Source organism: Vanessa atalanta, chromosome 14, assembly GCF_905147765.1.
Source record: "Vanessa atalanta chromosome 14, ilVanAtal1.2, whole genome shotgun sequence".
NCBI classification, from domain to species: Eukaryota; Metazoa; Arthropoda; class Insecta; order Lepidoptera; family Nymphalidae; genus Vanessa; species Vanessa atalanta.
Window position 1 is genome coordinate 11,692,007 of NC_061884.1, and position 16,648 is coordinate 11,708,654.

At 32.2% G+C, this 16,648-nt stretch overlaps 1 protein-coding gene across 1 annotated transcript in view; it reads right to left on the bottom strand.

Moving 5' to 3' along the window:
• LOC125068810 (neuroglobin-like) overlaps nucleotides 1-16,648 on the bottom strand; it is a 142,633-nt gene that overhangs the window by 55,096 nt on the left and 70,889 nt on the right. Inside the window, exon 3 of the mRNA XM_047678129.1 lies at nucleotides 8,103-8,656. Within this exon, the coding sequence (XP_047534085.1) occupies nucleotides 8,103-8,290 (188 nt within the window). The 5' untranslated portion in view covers nucleotides 8,291-8,656. The remainder of the gene's footprint in view (nucleotides 1-8,102; nucleotides 8,657-16,648) is intronic.

Below are 16,648 nucleotides of genomic sequence, written 5' to 3' on the forward strand. Positions count from 1 at the left end.
CGTTTCATTTTATTTCCCATATTTACACAATTAAAATTTATAACAAAAAATATTATTAAAAATCAAATGCCTAATTACTACTACACTATTTTAACTTAATATATTTATTTACAAGAAAGAATAAAATTTATTATAAGAAAACATGAAACAATGAATTTACAATTAAAATTACAAAAAAATATCTCGTAACGTAATGAATGATGCGGCGAAAAGATCGACACGTCTATATAGCATCAGGCCTCGGCCGGCATTGTCTGTACACGGCGTTTACGCACACATGCGTACGCATTTTGTTCGAAAATAAGAATATCGGATTTAAAAAAAATCTATTGATTTTACTAAAAAAGTGAAACCGAGGTTAAATACTATATTGCTTGTAGAATAATCTGGCAAAAAACCAGAATTATGGAACGTATATAAGTATAGTTATTATTGATTAAAAGATCTTTTTAGAGGTAACTTTGTGATTTTTTTCTATCGTACCAAATTAATTACATCATGTTTTCAAAATAACAAATACTTAGCATGTATCCTGAAGATTATCATACATTTTTTTCATTTGGTTTACTGCATTGGATCATATACTTTTTTGCATTATAAAACTTGCATTTAGCTCATGTAGTCCCCTTAATAAGGGCTCAAGCCCTTATTAATGTGTTACGAAGTAAATGATCTGATGAATGAAAGATGAACTATGACCATTAATTTGAATTTCAAATACATACTATCTACTGAGCTATCTCGGCTCTTAATAATCTCATATTCCAATCATAATAGCTGCTATTCTGTATGTGGCGTGTCTGAATGTATTGATCCTAGACCAGATGAATGATTCGATTATAACATTCGTTCATTCAAGCGTTATTTCGCTGTATCGTACGGCATAATTAATGTTTTAATGTATTATTGTTTACAAATATAATTAAATTCTTTTAACTTTTAAAAAAAGAAGTTATCATTTTATGTCATCAATTATTATGCCTAATAATTATACCTTAAATAAAGATTATTTAGTAGATATATAAATGAACATAATTTAGTTAGAGTTCTAATAAAAGCGATAAATTAAATGTTCTAGATTTATAATTTCACTTTATGCAATTATTTAAATGAAATCAACAAAATCAAAATATTCTCTACTAAAGTAATGATTTATTTGTAAGTCATACTCGGAATTCGAAATCTTAAAGTACTATAGGATAATAATAAATTTACATTCGCTTTTGATTTGTAGTCTTTTGTTTTATAATCTGAGACATAAATAGGTATAGTTTTTAAGTACAAGTTAGTTGCGTACAAAAGAAATTGAATCTTTATTTCACAAATTATAAAGCTGCCATTGGTTCGGAATGTAGTATCTCTTTTTAAACATTGTTAATGAAAGACAATTTAATTTATATATCCTGCGTGAATTAACGAATACGAAATCAGAGTTTTTATAAACTATAATCTCGTAGCTTGTATTAAAAAATTAACGCCGCACAGCAAATTAATGCAAGATTTATCTCAATCAGCTCAATATTTACGATGGAATTCCAACGTTTGTTTTAAGTCGAACGTAAAAAGTTGATCGCAGCTCATTTATTTTAATAAAAGAAATGGTTTATTTTTTAATTCCGTTCTTAAATACTATACATACAATTTATACTAAAACAAGGAGTACGTTTCAAAAGAGGTTTAATATTATTATTATTTAAGTAGCAACGCTTCGTAGTTTCGCCCGCTTTGAATTTAGATTATTGACATAGCAATACGTTCGATTATAAATATATAATTATATATATATGTATATATTATTTCATTTTAGACTGGCATATGTGTCACCTGAGGGTAAGGGGCCACCACCATCCACGGATAATGGCACTATAAGAAATATAAACCATATTAATTTTATATCGCTAATGCATACCAACATTGTGAACTTTGATGTTATGTCCCTTTGCCTGTAGTTACACTGACTCACCCTTAAAATCGAAACTCAACAATTCTAAGTATTTGATGTTTGGGGTTAGACTATTTGATTATTATAAGTGATACCTACCCATATGGGCTTGCACAGAGCCCTACCATCAAGTGATATACAAAGCCTGGTTTATACTTTACTACTTAACTATGCATATAAGTAGTAAAACTAACATGATCTTTGTCTTGTAAAATAATGCACAAATACGTGCATAAGTCGAATTTCAAAATATTTCATACAATTTTAAAATAGCTCTTCGTATTTTTAAAACGTAATTCCTTAATAAAATTTGAAGTGTACCCTTGTATAAACAAGGAAATTTTACGAGGCCACTATATAATTTCATAATAACGACGAGAATAAGCGACCTGGAAACCTGCATTACGGTAGTAAGGTGTATTGAAATTATCCGTTCACATACGCAGTTATGTATATGTATAGTCTAGTTACTTGCATCGATATAACATGGATATAGTTAAACATACTTTGAAGAACTTAGTTTTTAATACATTTATAAATTTTGAGCCGAGATGGTCCAGTGGTTAGAACGCGTGCATCTTAACCGATGATGTTAGTGTGCTTAATTTGAGTGTATAATTAATCTCAAGCAAAACATCGTGAGAAAACTAGCATTTCTCTAATTTAAATGAAATTCTGCCACATGTGTATCCACCAACCTGTATTGGAGCAGCGTAGTGGAGTAAGCTCCAAAAATTTCTCCTCATACGAAGGGGAGGCCTTTGCATAGCAGTGGGACATTTACAGGCTAATTAAAAAATGTTTATTAATTGTTGTTGTTTGTAAGTTCTTTAATGCGGTTTGAAGTAGAGTAAGCTGGCAGACATCGTCACGTAAGGAAAAATCGTATTGCTACGAATAATTATTATCAATCTTCTATTACATTAGATTGGAACAAAATATATAATAATATGAACTAACTAAAATCACTTAGTATTGAAATTTTATGACGAAATTATACATTCATGAACTTTATTAATTTTGTCACGAGTTCCGTTTAACATAATATGTATCGTACCGTTACCTGCCTCGCTCTATTATTTAAATTCTCAGTAGCATTAACTTAACAACTGTGTGTGCTGTTCTCTGTAGCACACACATTCTGGTTGTGAAATTAAACCCCATCAGTTTATGGAAGCAAAGGAACCACAAGGAGCATCTGAGTACTTGTGCATACTTGCACATACTTGTGCAAATCTTTCAATATTTAAAAGCACTGTATATGGAAAATAGTAAAATTCTGTAATCTGGGCAACCTTTGTCCAATCACGTTCTTGAGAATCTGGCATATAATATGTCGATCAAAACAATTTCGATTCGTACTTTATATATTATTTTCAATTCACTATTTATATATTGTATTATTTTTCTGACAAAGACTGCTTAAGTATAGACTAACTCAGCCACGTGATTCACCCACACCTATATGATTTATCTAAAGTACTGAACATCTTCAAAATAAGGAGCTATATTTAGTATAATACGGGTCTCAGAGATTTTACTTGAAAATTCCTCGCGCCTCTATAATCTGAATAAGTTTAGCGTAGGAATCGTCGTAGGCGGCGGAGCTCAAACTCCGCTTGTAAAGTTTCCGTCGATACTAACAACAGAAGGAAGGAAAAATCATTTAAGTTAGTAAAGTTTAAAGAACAATGGTTAGGAATTTTGAATTGGCAACTTAATCTCGACTATTTAGGGAGTTTGTGTTTACAAGATGTTTTTTGAGAAGCTGATGGTTAATGTGTTAAGAGTACCGGATTCAATAGGTTCTTCTTCGTGTACTTTTAATCATCAAGTTTCTGACTACAGATTCTACTGAGAATAAGATTGTAAATGGAGTAACTAACATCTTAGTCCCAAGGTTGGCGATGCATTGGCGAAATAATTAAAAAATCTTACGGTGTATGGACACCGTAAGATTTTGTGGTCACACCACCATAGTATTGGCCATCTAATACAATGGCGGTCTGACCACTTACCTTCATTTGCCTGTACAACCTATTTCATATATTAAAAAAGTTTTAGTCTTCTCTTGTCGTAATCCAAATACAAGCATAATTACTTATTACAAATTTTTAAACTTGAAATAGAACGCAAATTGATTTATATTGTAAAAGTTGTCTGTATTCGTGCATCTATTTTCTTTTCTTAAGAATTTTATTTCAAATAACGACTTACTTAAGCTAAGTCCATTTCTGGCTTATTTTGATATGATTATGTGAAAGACACTCGTTAAAAAAGATAGTTTGCTTATTTTTTTGGTCAATTTTTTTTTTTTTTTATTAGCATTAGCAGCCCGTAAATGTCCCACTGCTGGGATAAAGGCCTCCTCTCCCTTTGAGAAAGAGAAGGAGAAGGTTTGGAGCATATTCCACCACGCTGCTCCAATGCGGGTTGGCGGAATACACATGTGGCAGAATTTCGTTGAAATTAGACACATGCAGGTTTCCTCACGATGTTTTCCTTCACCGCCGAGCACGAGATGAATTATAAACACAAATTAAGCACATGAAAATTCAGTGGTGCCTGCCTGGGTTTGAACCCGAAATCTCAGGCTCAGTGGCTAGAACGCGTGCATCTTAACCGATGATTTCGGTCATCAAAAGTCAAAGTCAAAGTCAAAAATCTTTATTCAATATAGAAGTGTTTGCACTTGCTTATTGATTGTCAAAAATCTACCACCGGTTCGGAATTTAGCACCTCGGACCTGAGAAGAACCGGCGAAAGAAACTCAGCGGGAGTCCCATCTTTTGGTCAATGTCTTAGATTAATATTTTAATCCTGAAATTTAGACTGTGATGCTGTCTGAAATTAACAACATGCAGGAACATAAAAAAATAACGTCAAAATTTACGTCAAAGGCATAGGCTACATTTCTGTGGAGATTTATTTGATAAATAAAAACGGTGTATGTATATTTTGATATGAACGATATTTATTTATTTAAACTCAAGTCTAATTATTCTAAAATGAATATTATAGCATTGTTAATAAATTCTATTTTTGTTTGCAAATAAGTATTAAGACCATCCATTATTTAGGGTTGCGCAAAAAATATTCCGTACGTTCATACGTTAAAATATCACAAATTAAGGTTAGATTTGAAAATTGATTTTTTAAGAACATCGTTTTCAAACGGCAATAATGTATACAGCCACAAATCAGTTTACAAAACTATTTGCATCTGAAAATTTGTAAGCAGATTTAAATGGAACATTTTCATAGCATTATTCAAAATATTTATTATTTCAACTATCTCGCTCCGAATCGTGTTCCCGGTATAACAAACACGTCAGGATCACATGTGCTCTTTGCGTGCTGTTAATAGCTCGCTTTTACAGATATCTAGTGTTTCTAAACATTATTTTATAATATATTTTTGTACGATTCAATTATAAGATCTATAACTTGACAACGAATTATTATTAAAATTTATTTATTTATTTATTTATTTAAATGCTTTATTGACTACCATAAAGTTAATGGGACAAAAGGCGGACTTAATGCCTGAAGGCATTCTCTGCCAGTCAACCTTTAGGTCAAACAGAAAAACCATGAAGGCGGTAATTAAAAAATAATGAAAATTAATTAACAATATATAAATTAACAATATATATGTATGTTTTTTTCAAATTTAAATGGGACCAAGCGGGAACTATAAACTCACAAACAAAAAATATATATATTTACAAATCGGTTCACAAATGACGAAGCTCTTAGGTTACAAATATAAAATATACAACTGAATTGAGAAACTCCTTCTTTATTTGACGTCATAAAAATAATAAAAAACTTAATTATTTGTTTATATCAATATGGGAGCAAGTATCCGCCATAAATAGACGATAGACCGCATGAATTTTAATAAAATAAAGCTGAGTTTTAATATTCTTAATTTATGCTTATTACTCTGTGACATATTTATAACAGTAAAGAAATCTGTAGTCGAGCTGCGTGGTGGAATCTCCAAAACTTCTTAAAAATAGAAGAAGTGAGAAATAGGGTGTTATTGTCATTAAATCCGTTCACTTAATAACTTTTCATCCCATTAGACTAAATTGTTCATGTTCTGTAGAGCTACACACACATGAACACATAGCACGTGCCCTTGATATCTCACACCGACGTAACGTCTTAACCTCGTATGTATTCATTCATCAAGATCGTGTAACAGCATTTCAACTGAAATGTTGCAACTTCAAAAATATTTTCAAATCTTCATGTAAAATCAGTAGATGTTAAACATCTGCTTAATCCTACCTAATATTATTAATACAAAGTGAGTTTGTATATTTGTTTGTTGAGTACACGTCGTAATACACACGTTTTTTATAACACCAGAGCCCCCACGCGAAGCCGCGGAATCTAGTATCGGAATATATATTTTACACAGTTATTTCTATAGAAATGGAACGCTGACTGCAATGGTATATTATGACGATGATGTATACATGTAGCACGTTTAATTGAACACGCTTTAATAAGCCTACTGAGCTAATAAGGAATCAATCTTAATTTGGTAGCATTTTTTATGTGTGTATTCTTCAATAAGATCATGAACATCTATGAAATTACTCTTTTTGCCATTTTGGATATTCATTCCATCGTGTGTTTCATTCTTATGTCACAGTGCAGGAGTCCTGCACTTTTGAGTAGTTCTTGAAGATTAGCTATTGTGACTTACATTAATTCAAGACTTCACTTATCTTCTTCGTATTTGTAAAATTTCTTCATTCGATATATCAATAGATATCGAAGATATCGCTGTTTAAGAATAAGACCTCTTTAATGTGTATCTTAAATATTTTTTATGGTATTTATATTTTAAAATTTATTTCTTAGTCTCATAACCAAATACATTCATAGTATTATTATTAAACGTCTAAAATTGGTTTATTTGTTTATAAGGAGTTATATCTAGAACTAATCCATTTCTAAACTGTTATCGTAGCATATTCATATCACCATACGATCACAGACTCCCGTGCTCAATACCCTTGAACTCATAGCAAGACGGAGAGAATGGCCGAACATCACGATTCTCAATTTCGGGAAACTTGTTTATTATTCAGGGCATTCGCTATCCTTGTTCGGGAAATTGATCACTTTAAAACTAATAGTGTACTATAATTGACGAGAATTTTTATTAAGGTCATGTCTTGGACTCCATGTTGAGTTCAGGTACATTATATATTTTTTCTTTTAGGAAGACAAATGTAATACTTTCGCCTATATGCATATAGGAACAGTGCTAAGATCAATTAAACATTTCTGTCTGTGTACTGCTAATAATGGCGGTACGATTTAATTTTGTGCCTTGGGCCGGATTTGTCATTAGGCAGTGTAGGTAATACGTATGTCGTATATATGCCCAAAATAATTAAAAACAACTTGTGGTAGAAAAATATTTTTTCGAAAAGGGTAAAGGGGCCCTTATATGTACATATATTGTCAAGAGGCCCTGACGTTGATAATCCGGTCCTGTACGTAAACTCATTCAGAATTCAAGCCGGAAAATAACCGTATAAAGTATTACTGTTTGGCGTGAGAATAACTTTTAACTGGGGGGGGGGGTGAGTCCAATGCAGATAAGCTTGCGCTATTTGAATTCTGCATGTTTGAAGGATAATTCTTCAATGGAGACAATTGTTTGAAGGTATTTCGTAAGACACAATGGCGTACTCGAGTGATATTCAGTGCTTCGTATATTTAAACAGAATTAAATCACATAGCATATGGACATAACCTGTAAATAGCTCGAATATATTTAAAAATATATCCACATTTTGCTCCTATGGCGTCGAACTGCAACACATCGTAGACAGGTATACGTTGTTTCTATAATTTTTCATACATGTCTTATACAAAATATATTATTCTTTAGAGAAATATCTCGAGGTATGCTTATTACGAATCGAATAATGCAAAGTGCTCGTACAATAATATAGATTCGCGGAACTAATAGAACAAAAATACTTCAAGGTCAGAAAAAAATTTTAAACATTAAATATGGTAATTAATTCTTTCGAAAGTATTCCTATTTCGAAAATGGTTTTCTTTTTATAAAATCATATCTATCTGTATATAATAATAAGATTATTATCGTATAATTAGGACTTACTTTATAAACATGCATATCCCTGTCTTCTCCATCGCTCGCGATATTCCTTTCCACGAGGCCAGCATCGAATACTTTTGCTTGGCTGTGAGAGGCAGTCTCGGGTCCGTCGCTGGTGGCGGTCCATCGCCCAAGACCTGGTTGTTGGTCCTACGCTCAGAGGCAGCTAGCTTACCCAGCTGGCAACCCATTGCTACACACGATCGCACCTCACTAATTTGACATCACGTTTTAAAAATACCTACTATAACTTCCAATTATTCAAAAACACAAATCTTTTTATTATAACATCACTAACATTTTTATTTTGTTTGTTTTGTTTAACTAGGTCACTTCACTAGCACTGTTAAGCGTCACTTTATACTTCGTTATATGAAATTATTAAACTGAATTCAATTCATTGTTCCAACTCGAACACTTTCAACATAATTTTGTCTTTTAAAATTTAATTTCAGACATTTATGTATTAAAATTCAGTCCGTGTCTCAACGGAGAATGTCGTGGCGATTTCACGGAGCACATCTTTAGTTATCTAATCTTATCTCGCGTCTCGCTACCTGTGGAAAGAGAAAATTGCTTAATAAAAACATTTAAAAGGGACGACACTGACTAATACTAACCGTAATTGTAACGTACGCTGACTATAATACGATTGATATTTGTATTTCTAACCACATTGAAATGCATTCATAAATGGAATACGCACACACGCAAATCTGATGTTCCAAATAAATTATAAGAACGTCTTCAAATTTTTAGTAATACAATGAATTTTGAATCTTTTTGATATCTACTTAAGGTTTTTTGTTGTATGTCTGACTTATCTCTAGTACTATCTCATATTTTTTTTGATGCAAGGACAAAATGATAAAATTTAAGCCGTAAATAAATAATCGTTTGCACGTATTAGTGAGTTCGGAGGTGGAAGTTATTATTTTAACAATCCTCTCAGAATCCCTTTACATTTGAAAGGATATAAAAAAATTAAAATCAAAATATTCTTTATTTAAATATGTTCATAAGAGCACTTTTGGAAATGTCATGTTAACAGTATTGAATTAAATTTAAAGATGGAAAACCCGACAAGACACTCAGTAGTCATTCTTTTCCACAATTTTAATTACAGAATAAGTCAGTAAAGTATAATTACATTTCCATATATCCTGCCTTGAAATCAATAAATACTTAGTTTATTTATACAGTCGTACGGAATTTGTGATTGGTTTCTGTCGAAGGTGCTAACTACGCATTTTGATTATGTGTGAATGTCAGTAAGCCAGCAGTATGTTTCTAACTCGTAATAGTTCGTTGTGAAATATCGAAAACCGGCACGCTAGTTTGATGCGTGTTTCGTTTGAAATTTAAATGCCATATTCTGTTATTATAATCATTGTCGCTTATCACGTTCTGATAATTGAAATAAACATTCACACAATCGTCATAATTGCAATACTTTTGTAAACATTAAAATTTTGTACAACGGAGATATAACAATTCATACATTACATTAACAGTCTGTAAATTTCCCACAGCTGGACTAAGGACTCCTCTATTTGAGGAAAAGGTTTGGAACATATTCCACCACGCTGCTCCAATGCGGGTTAGTGCCACAAATGTGGCAGAATTTCGTCGAAATTAGACACATGCAGGTTTCCTCACGAAGTTTTCCTTCACACATGAAAATTCAGTGGTGCTTGCCTGGCTTTGATCGCAAAATCATCGGTTAAGCTGTACGCGTTCTAACCACTGAGCCATCTCGGGTCTTGGAGAGATAACGCTTACACTGAATCGAAGCACTTTCAATGGTTGACCAATATACCAATACATAAAGCGAAAATATTGCAGTATAACAAGAGCTATAACAACAACTACAAACATTAAATATGTCATTAGAGATTGACAGTTCATAAATTGAATATTATCGAATAGATAAATAATTTGATTACTAAATCATTTTGTAATTAGTATTTCATATTACTATTTTTTTTTATATAAATAAGCAAGCGGACTATGGGACTGATGGTAAGTCATCGCCGAACATTGAAACTGGTACCGTTAGAAAATTGAATCATTCCTTACATTTCAATGCACCACCAACCTTTGGAACTAATTTATTATATTATTTGTGCCTGTAGCTACACTGGCTCACCCACAAAGTATTGCAGCTAGGCGGTAGAATATATAATGAGTACCTACATACACTTAATTTAAAGCTGAACTGAAAACTTTTATTATTATAAGCCTAGAGATCTGTTACAAATGGAATACACGTATGAATGGAAGCGTAGTTTATCAGCAACAGGATCATTTTGATGATATCAAAGCGTCAAACTCATAAAACTATCAGTAAACATATCAAACGCCAAAACCTGATCGCTCTATACATTTTGTTATATCCTTTATAATGTTGTCATTGTCTGCAACGCATGAGGTGACAAAACGTTAATATGACTAATTACTCATATCTAAAAAATACAATATATAAACGGGGACAGGCCCTATGGGCCGTTACATGCGTTGACACGCGCCCCGACTCATATCAGGGAAACAATGTTAAAGGTTGAAGCCGCAACGCTGCAAGCCGCAAATTCTAAAGCGAACAAATACTGTAAATGATATACGTCACTAATTCCAATTGATATATTAAACTAACATGATACTTAAATGTTGGAAGAGAGTAACTAGCCTCTAGTCGGTTGTTCTCGGTAGAATTTACATTCCGAACTGGTGGTAGCTTCGCTTAATATAGTTTGTTGAATGACGATTCTAAAGTGCTTTGTAAAAGCCTACTCGAATAAAGTATATTTTGACTTGGATTTTTTTTTTATTTTGGATATATTTGTACGCTTTGTACAGCTTTCGTTCACTATGTAAATAATTATTAAATAACAACTTTTTCTTTTTTATTATGTTTCTAGTGGAACAACGTCTTTGTAGTGTACTTACGAACGTTTAACCTAATTTTATTTTATTTTATTTTCATTAGGACAACCAACAGTAGATACAATATCACATCCAAAATAAAAAATTACATTTTAAAATTATCAAGGCAAAAGTTCTACTACTTACAGGTAGTCTCACCATGCACTATCATATGTAATTATTGAAAATATAAATTAAACCTAAATATAATAATTAAAAATAAGAAATATAATAAATTTTTTAAACTATTATATAATAAATAATAATAAATAAAATAAGATAAACCATATGATTAGAATTGATCACAAATAATAAATATTGAAAAAACAATTTTGTTCCCATTATTATGAATTGCACGTGCATTATTTTTATTACATTTTGTAATAGCCGTTTACAGTGTTCCACGCTATCATGATTTGTACAGTAACTATTTTTAATTATCGTTGTTGTAGCTCAGCGATGACAGGTAATAAATTTTGCTGAAGAATTAGAAGTGGTTGTAATAGTAACATTTGTATGGTCAGCGTTACATTTATACATTTATTATATTGTTTTAATTACTGCATTTACTTAAGTGAAATATTTGATATCATCATTTGATACTGTTTTTACTTTACTATTGAAGTCGAGACAACTGTGCATGATAATCTAACACGTTTAGATGGACCATGTGAGGGAATAACGTGCTCTCTGATTTGGGAGTGTAAAATTCATATTTCTTTCATCCGCTCTACCAATAAGTATCATTCGAGAGAAACATACAATACTCTTAACCGTTGCAAGGATTTAAACAAATGAGCTCGTGATCTGCAGTAAAACAATCTAACTAAGCGATCAACTGTTTTAGAAGATTGTTTCCTTATTTGAATCTCTTTACGTTTACCATAAATACTTAAACACAATTGACAATGAATCTCACTCTAATTTCCCCGTACAAGTGCTTCGTCTTATCTACGTTGGGTTACTTAATTACTTACTACCGTGGGAGTTTATTAACGAGATTAATTCGTCCGTCCGACACAGTTCAGGCGTCGTGGCAGTGAAGTTAGCTGAGATGAAACAAGATGAAATGAAATCAAAATATCCTTTATTCAAGTAGACGTTTGCGAGCACTTTTGATTCTGCAGCTTATGAAACCATATTAAATATTTAACTATTCTCGTCTTGGAATATTATTTGCAATGAGAATAACCACCAAGAAACTCCGTAGTTACTCACCGGTTAAATTACATAGATATATATATTTAATGCAATTAAAATTTAATTAAAATGATCTAATTATACGTACAGCAATTAATAAAAAAATTAAATCCTTTCATATCGTCTACATAATATTTTTTAGTATTTAAAATACCTTGCAATAGAAAGGATGTAGATTGCGGTTTTGGTATCTTTGCTTCCCATGTTTACGCTAGGATTTTTGCTAGTTGGGTAAAAATAATATATATTATTGTAGATAACTACAGACACAATGGACATAACATCTTAGTTCCCAAGGTTGGTGGCGCATTGGCGATTTGAGGAACGTTTAATAGTTCTTACAGCTCCATTGTCTTGAGGCCCATTTGCTCGTCCGCTTACCAAGATCATAATTTTTTTTGTAAACATTAAGTAACAATCGAACAATAATATATAACCTGTCTTGGTATTTTTTGGATAATGACCAAATAATCGAGCATTATCAATGTTGGGCAATTAAAATCCAGCGATCAAAAAGGTCCGACTTATCAAAAAAAAAAAAAACAGCAAACGAAGAACCCTTAAACAAAATATACCGTTTTGTACTAAACAAAAAAACAATCGTTTAAAATTAAATGAAAACTGAAAACGGTGTTCAGTGACGCTAAAACGCTTCGGGTGAATTTGTTTCGAAAATCAATGTTATTCTATAGCTCATTGGGTTGAAGAAAACATTCTATTTAATTAAAAAAATATTCACTCGTGTTGACGGTGTTGGTTATCAGGTATTAGGCACAAAAAGTAGCCCATGTCCTTTCTTGGAGCTCAAGCTTGCTTCGGCTTGCAACAGACATACAGACTAAGAGATAGACAGAGTTGCTTTCTCATTTATAATATTAGTATGGATAACAACTTTAACAATAATAAAATATGGCGCCTGATGGTAGGTGTACATTCTTACACCATCAATGCGCCGTCTACCTCATATGACTCCTAACTAACATGATGATATATTCCTTGTGCCCTTAATTACACTAGAAACCGGAACACAGAAATACAAATTTGAGTTATTTGGCGGTAGATTAAATCATGATTGATACTTACTCAGTGCCGAGATGGCCCATTGGTTAGAACGCGTGGTGATGGTGCATTGGTCTAATCGACGATTTCGGGTTCAAACCCAGGCAAGCACCACTGAATTTTCATGTGCTTCATTTGTGGTTATAATTTTAACGAAATTCAGCTATATGTGTATTCCACCAACATTGGAGCAGTGTGGTGGAATATGCTCCAAACCTTCTCCTCAAAGGGAGAGGAGGCCTTAGCCCAGCAGTGGGAAATTTACAGGCTGTTAATGTAATGAATGTAATGTAAACTTACTCAGGCAGGTGGAATATCAAGTCGTTGTACAATCTGCCTCGTTGATCTAGTGGCATTAAACCACAGATCGGATGGATCAAAAATTATTGGGGTTCGTCCCAATAATTTTTTATAAGTTATGGGTGTGAGGGAATAGAGAGTGCTCCTGTTTTTGCGCACTTACTACTGTAGCATAATATGTCCTGCGTAATTGACTAGTCTCCCTTGAGATTATACGCCATGATTGAAATCAGTTAGGACAACATAATTATCATTGTACGAAGCTCAATCTATTGAGTTACAAAATGTTTTTTGATATATTTTTAACAGAACACCTAATGCCATTATCCTCGTTAGATGGGATTGATCATAAAAGACAAGATGCAAAAATTATAATTGAGATTAAATTTATTCAACATAAGATCTCTTCTGAATCCGAAAACCTTTCGAACCTATTGAAATGTTCTTGAACAAATATAATTACCAATTAGAAGCAAAATTTTATCCAAAAAATATATTCTTATTGATAGCAGATAGATATTATAGATAATAATCTAGACGTATTTACTCGGTGGCCGGGGTTGGTGCAAGCTTTTTACATTTAATATAATCTTGAGTAATAACCCTTATTTATGTTTTTTTTTTATATCAGCTTTAATTTTTTTTTATATATATTATACCGCTAAGGAGCAATACTTAGTATTGTTGTGATCCGATTTGAAGTGTGAGTGAGCCAGTGTAACTACAGCCATAAAGGACATAGCATATCAGTTCCCAAATTTGGAGGCGCGTTGGTGACGTAAGAAATGGTAATTTTTCTATGGCGCTTTTGTCTTTGAGATGAGGCGATTGCTTACTAGATGGGGTCTTTGCACGTCCGTTTAACTATACCTTTAAAAAAGCAGTAAGTAAAAATATATTTAATTAATTGTATCGGTATATTTTTTTCAATTGATAAGAGTAAATAGATTGAGTCATATCTTCCTTTGAATGATGGTTTTGCAAGTCGAGCTGTCCCAGTAGATGAATCACACGTTTTACCACAAGATCCAATGTTCTAGGCAAAGCAAATACCATTAACTTTTCGTATTCTTATTTTGTGTTTATAATTGTGTTTGGTGCTCACAGAAATTTATCATAAGGAAATTTGATGGAGTTAATTGACTTTTTATACTTATCTGCTAATTCCCAAACCATCTCGTATCTATGTGACATTGGGTTTAAGCATAGTATTTATTTTTCAAAATAACACTCAACAGTTTGGCTAAAATCGGTTACAAAGTGCAATAAACTATATCGCGTTAAGCTTTACTTCTACAAAAGTTAGATCAGCAACGTGGTTTTATAAGCTTCATATGTTATCCTCAAGAAGAGAGAAGGTCCATATATACCAGCGGAATACTTAGTGCTATTTCATTTTGTAGATTTAAGAATTTATTGTAACGACTGTTTTCCTAAATACATTTTATAAAATTTTAGCCGTCAATTAAATCAAAATACACATTATTCAAGTAGGCTCTTACAAGCACTTTTGAATCGTCATTTGGCAAACTATTTAAAGTAAAGCTACCACCGGTTCGGAATGTAGATTCTACCGAGAAGAACAGGCAAGAAACTCAGTAGTTAGCGTAAGTAAATTTTAGCGATGCGCGAATAGCCCTCTTCAACACAATGGTCGTATCGTTATCGGCTTTAGCTGTAAATTCTAATATTTATTGTGTACTTATGTGTAATTGGTGCAATAAAAAGCACATAAATAACAGTAGGCACTAACCGATGGCGATTGCACAGTGAAGTCTGTCATTGTTTTTAGCACTGGTGCCCTCACCATTAATATTGTAACAGGGAATTTTTGTTTTTTAAAATCTCCAATAAGTGAAATCATTGTCTTTTTTTAATCTTTAATTTGTGTCTAAGGTCTTGATTTTGAATTTTTAAAAAATATTATAAAAAATCAGCGAGTACAAAGGTTTAAATAATTCAATTGACGCGAATTAGCCAAAAAGTCGACATATCTTACTTTGATAGCAAGTTACGGAACACACACGGTCTAATTGTACTGTTTACATTGTCGCTGGCTTACCAATGTTGATACAAGTAATTATGGTACTTATCATTGGCGCGTCATTAGCGTTGAATTGTATTGACACTATCTTCTCTCTCTTTCCCGCACCAGTTTCATATTGTTTGAAACATTTTTGAATATATATTTATTAAGGAAATATTGATGTAAAATAAAAGAACATCAATAAATCAAATTAAGAATAATTTTACTAATACACACATACACGCACACTTTATTACACATACATACACACTCGGCTTCTTGGTTTGGTAAAATTGGTTGGTTTAGTATTTTCTGTATCTTTTAGTCGGTAACAAAAACTACTCTTCAATAATAGTGTTGTTAGATGTAAGAAATTATTTTAAACTAACACTACAAATGGGAATATTAGAGTTAAGATGAGAATTATTTAAAAACCTACAAAGTTAATACCCATAATTACTTGTACTTTTTAATTTTATACGTATCTAGGTAAAGTTTTGCACTGCTGTAGATTATTTATTGCGTAATGCTTTTGATATGTGTATAAGTTATAACTGTACTACGTATTTAAACTTTATTTACTTGGTTGTGCGGCTTTATAGCCCATCAGTTTAGACCACCCACTCGTCATATATTGCGTTCAATAGTCAGTGAGCTAGTGCAACTACAGGAACAAGGGATATTACGTCTTAGTTCCAAGGTTGGTGGTGTATTGGCGATGAAAGGAACCGTTAAATGTATGGCGTCAATCTTTATGGGCTGAAATGGCACTTACCATCAGGTGGCTTGCCGCTTTATTTGCCGCTAATATAATCTTAATCTTGTCGATTATTCTGGGTAAAAATTACATTCTGAACTGGTGGTTCAATATAACCCTGTATTATGTAGCAATGTCGAATATTATTATTGTTATTCTTAAATTATTTAGATCCTTTTATGTTTCTAAACAACTATTTTTTGTACAACCATATTATTGTTACGCCTGGCTGTGCTAAAAACATTTTTATATATTCGTTTTCAGTATTAATATCTGACCAAGATA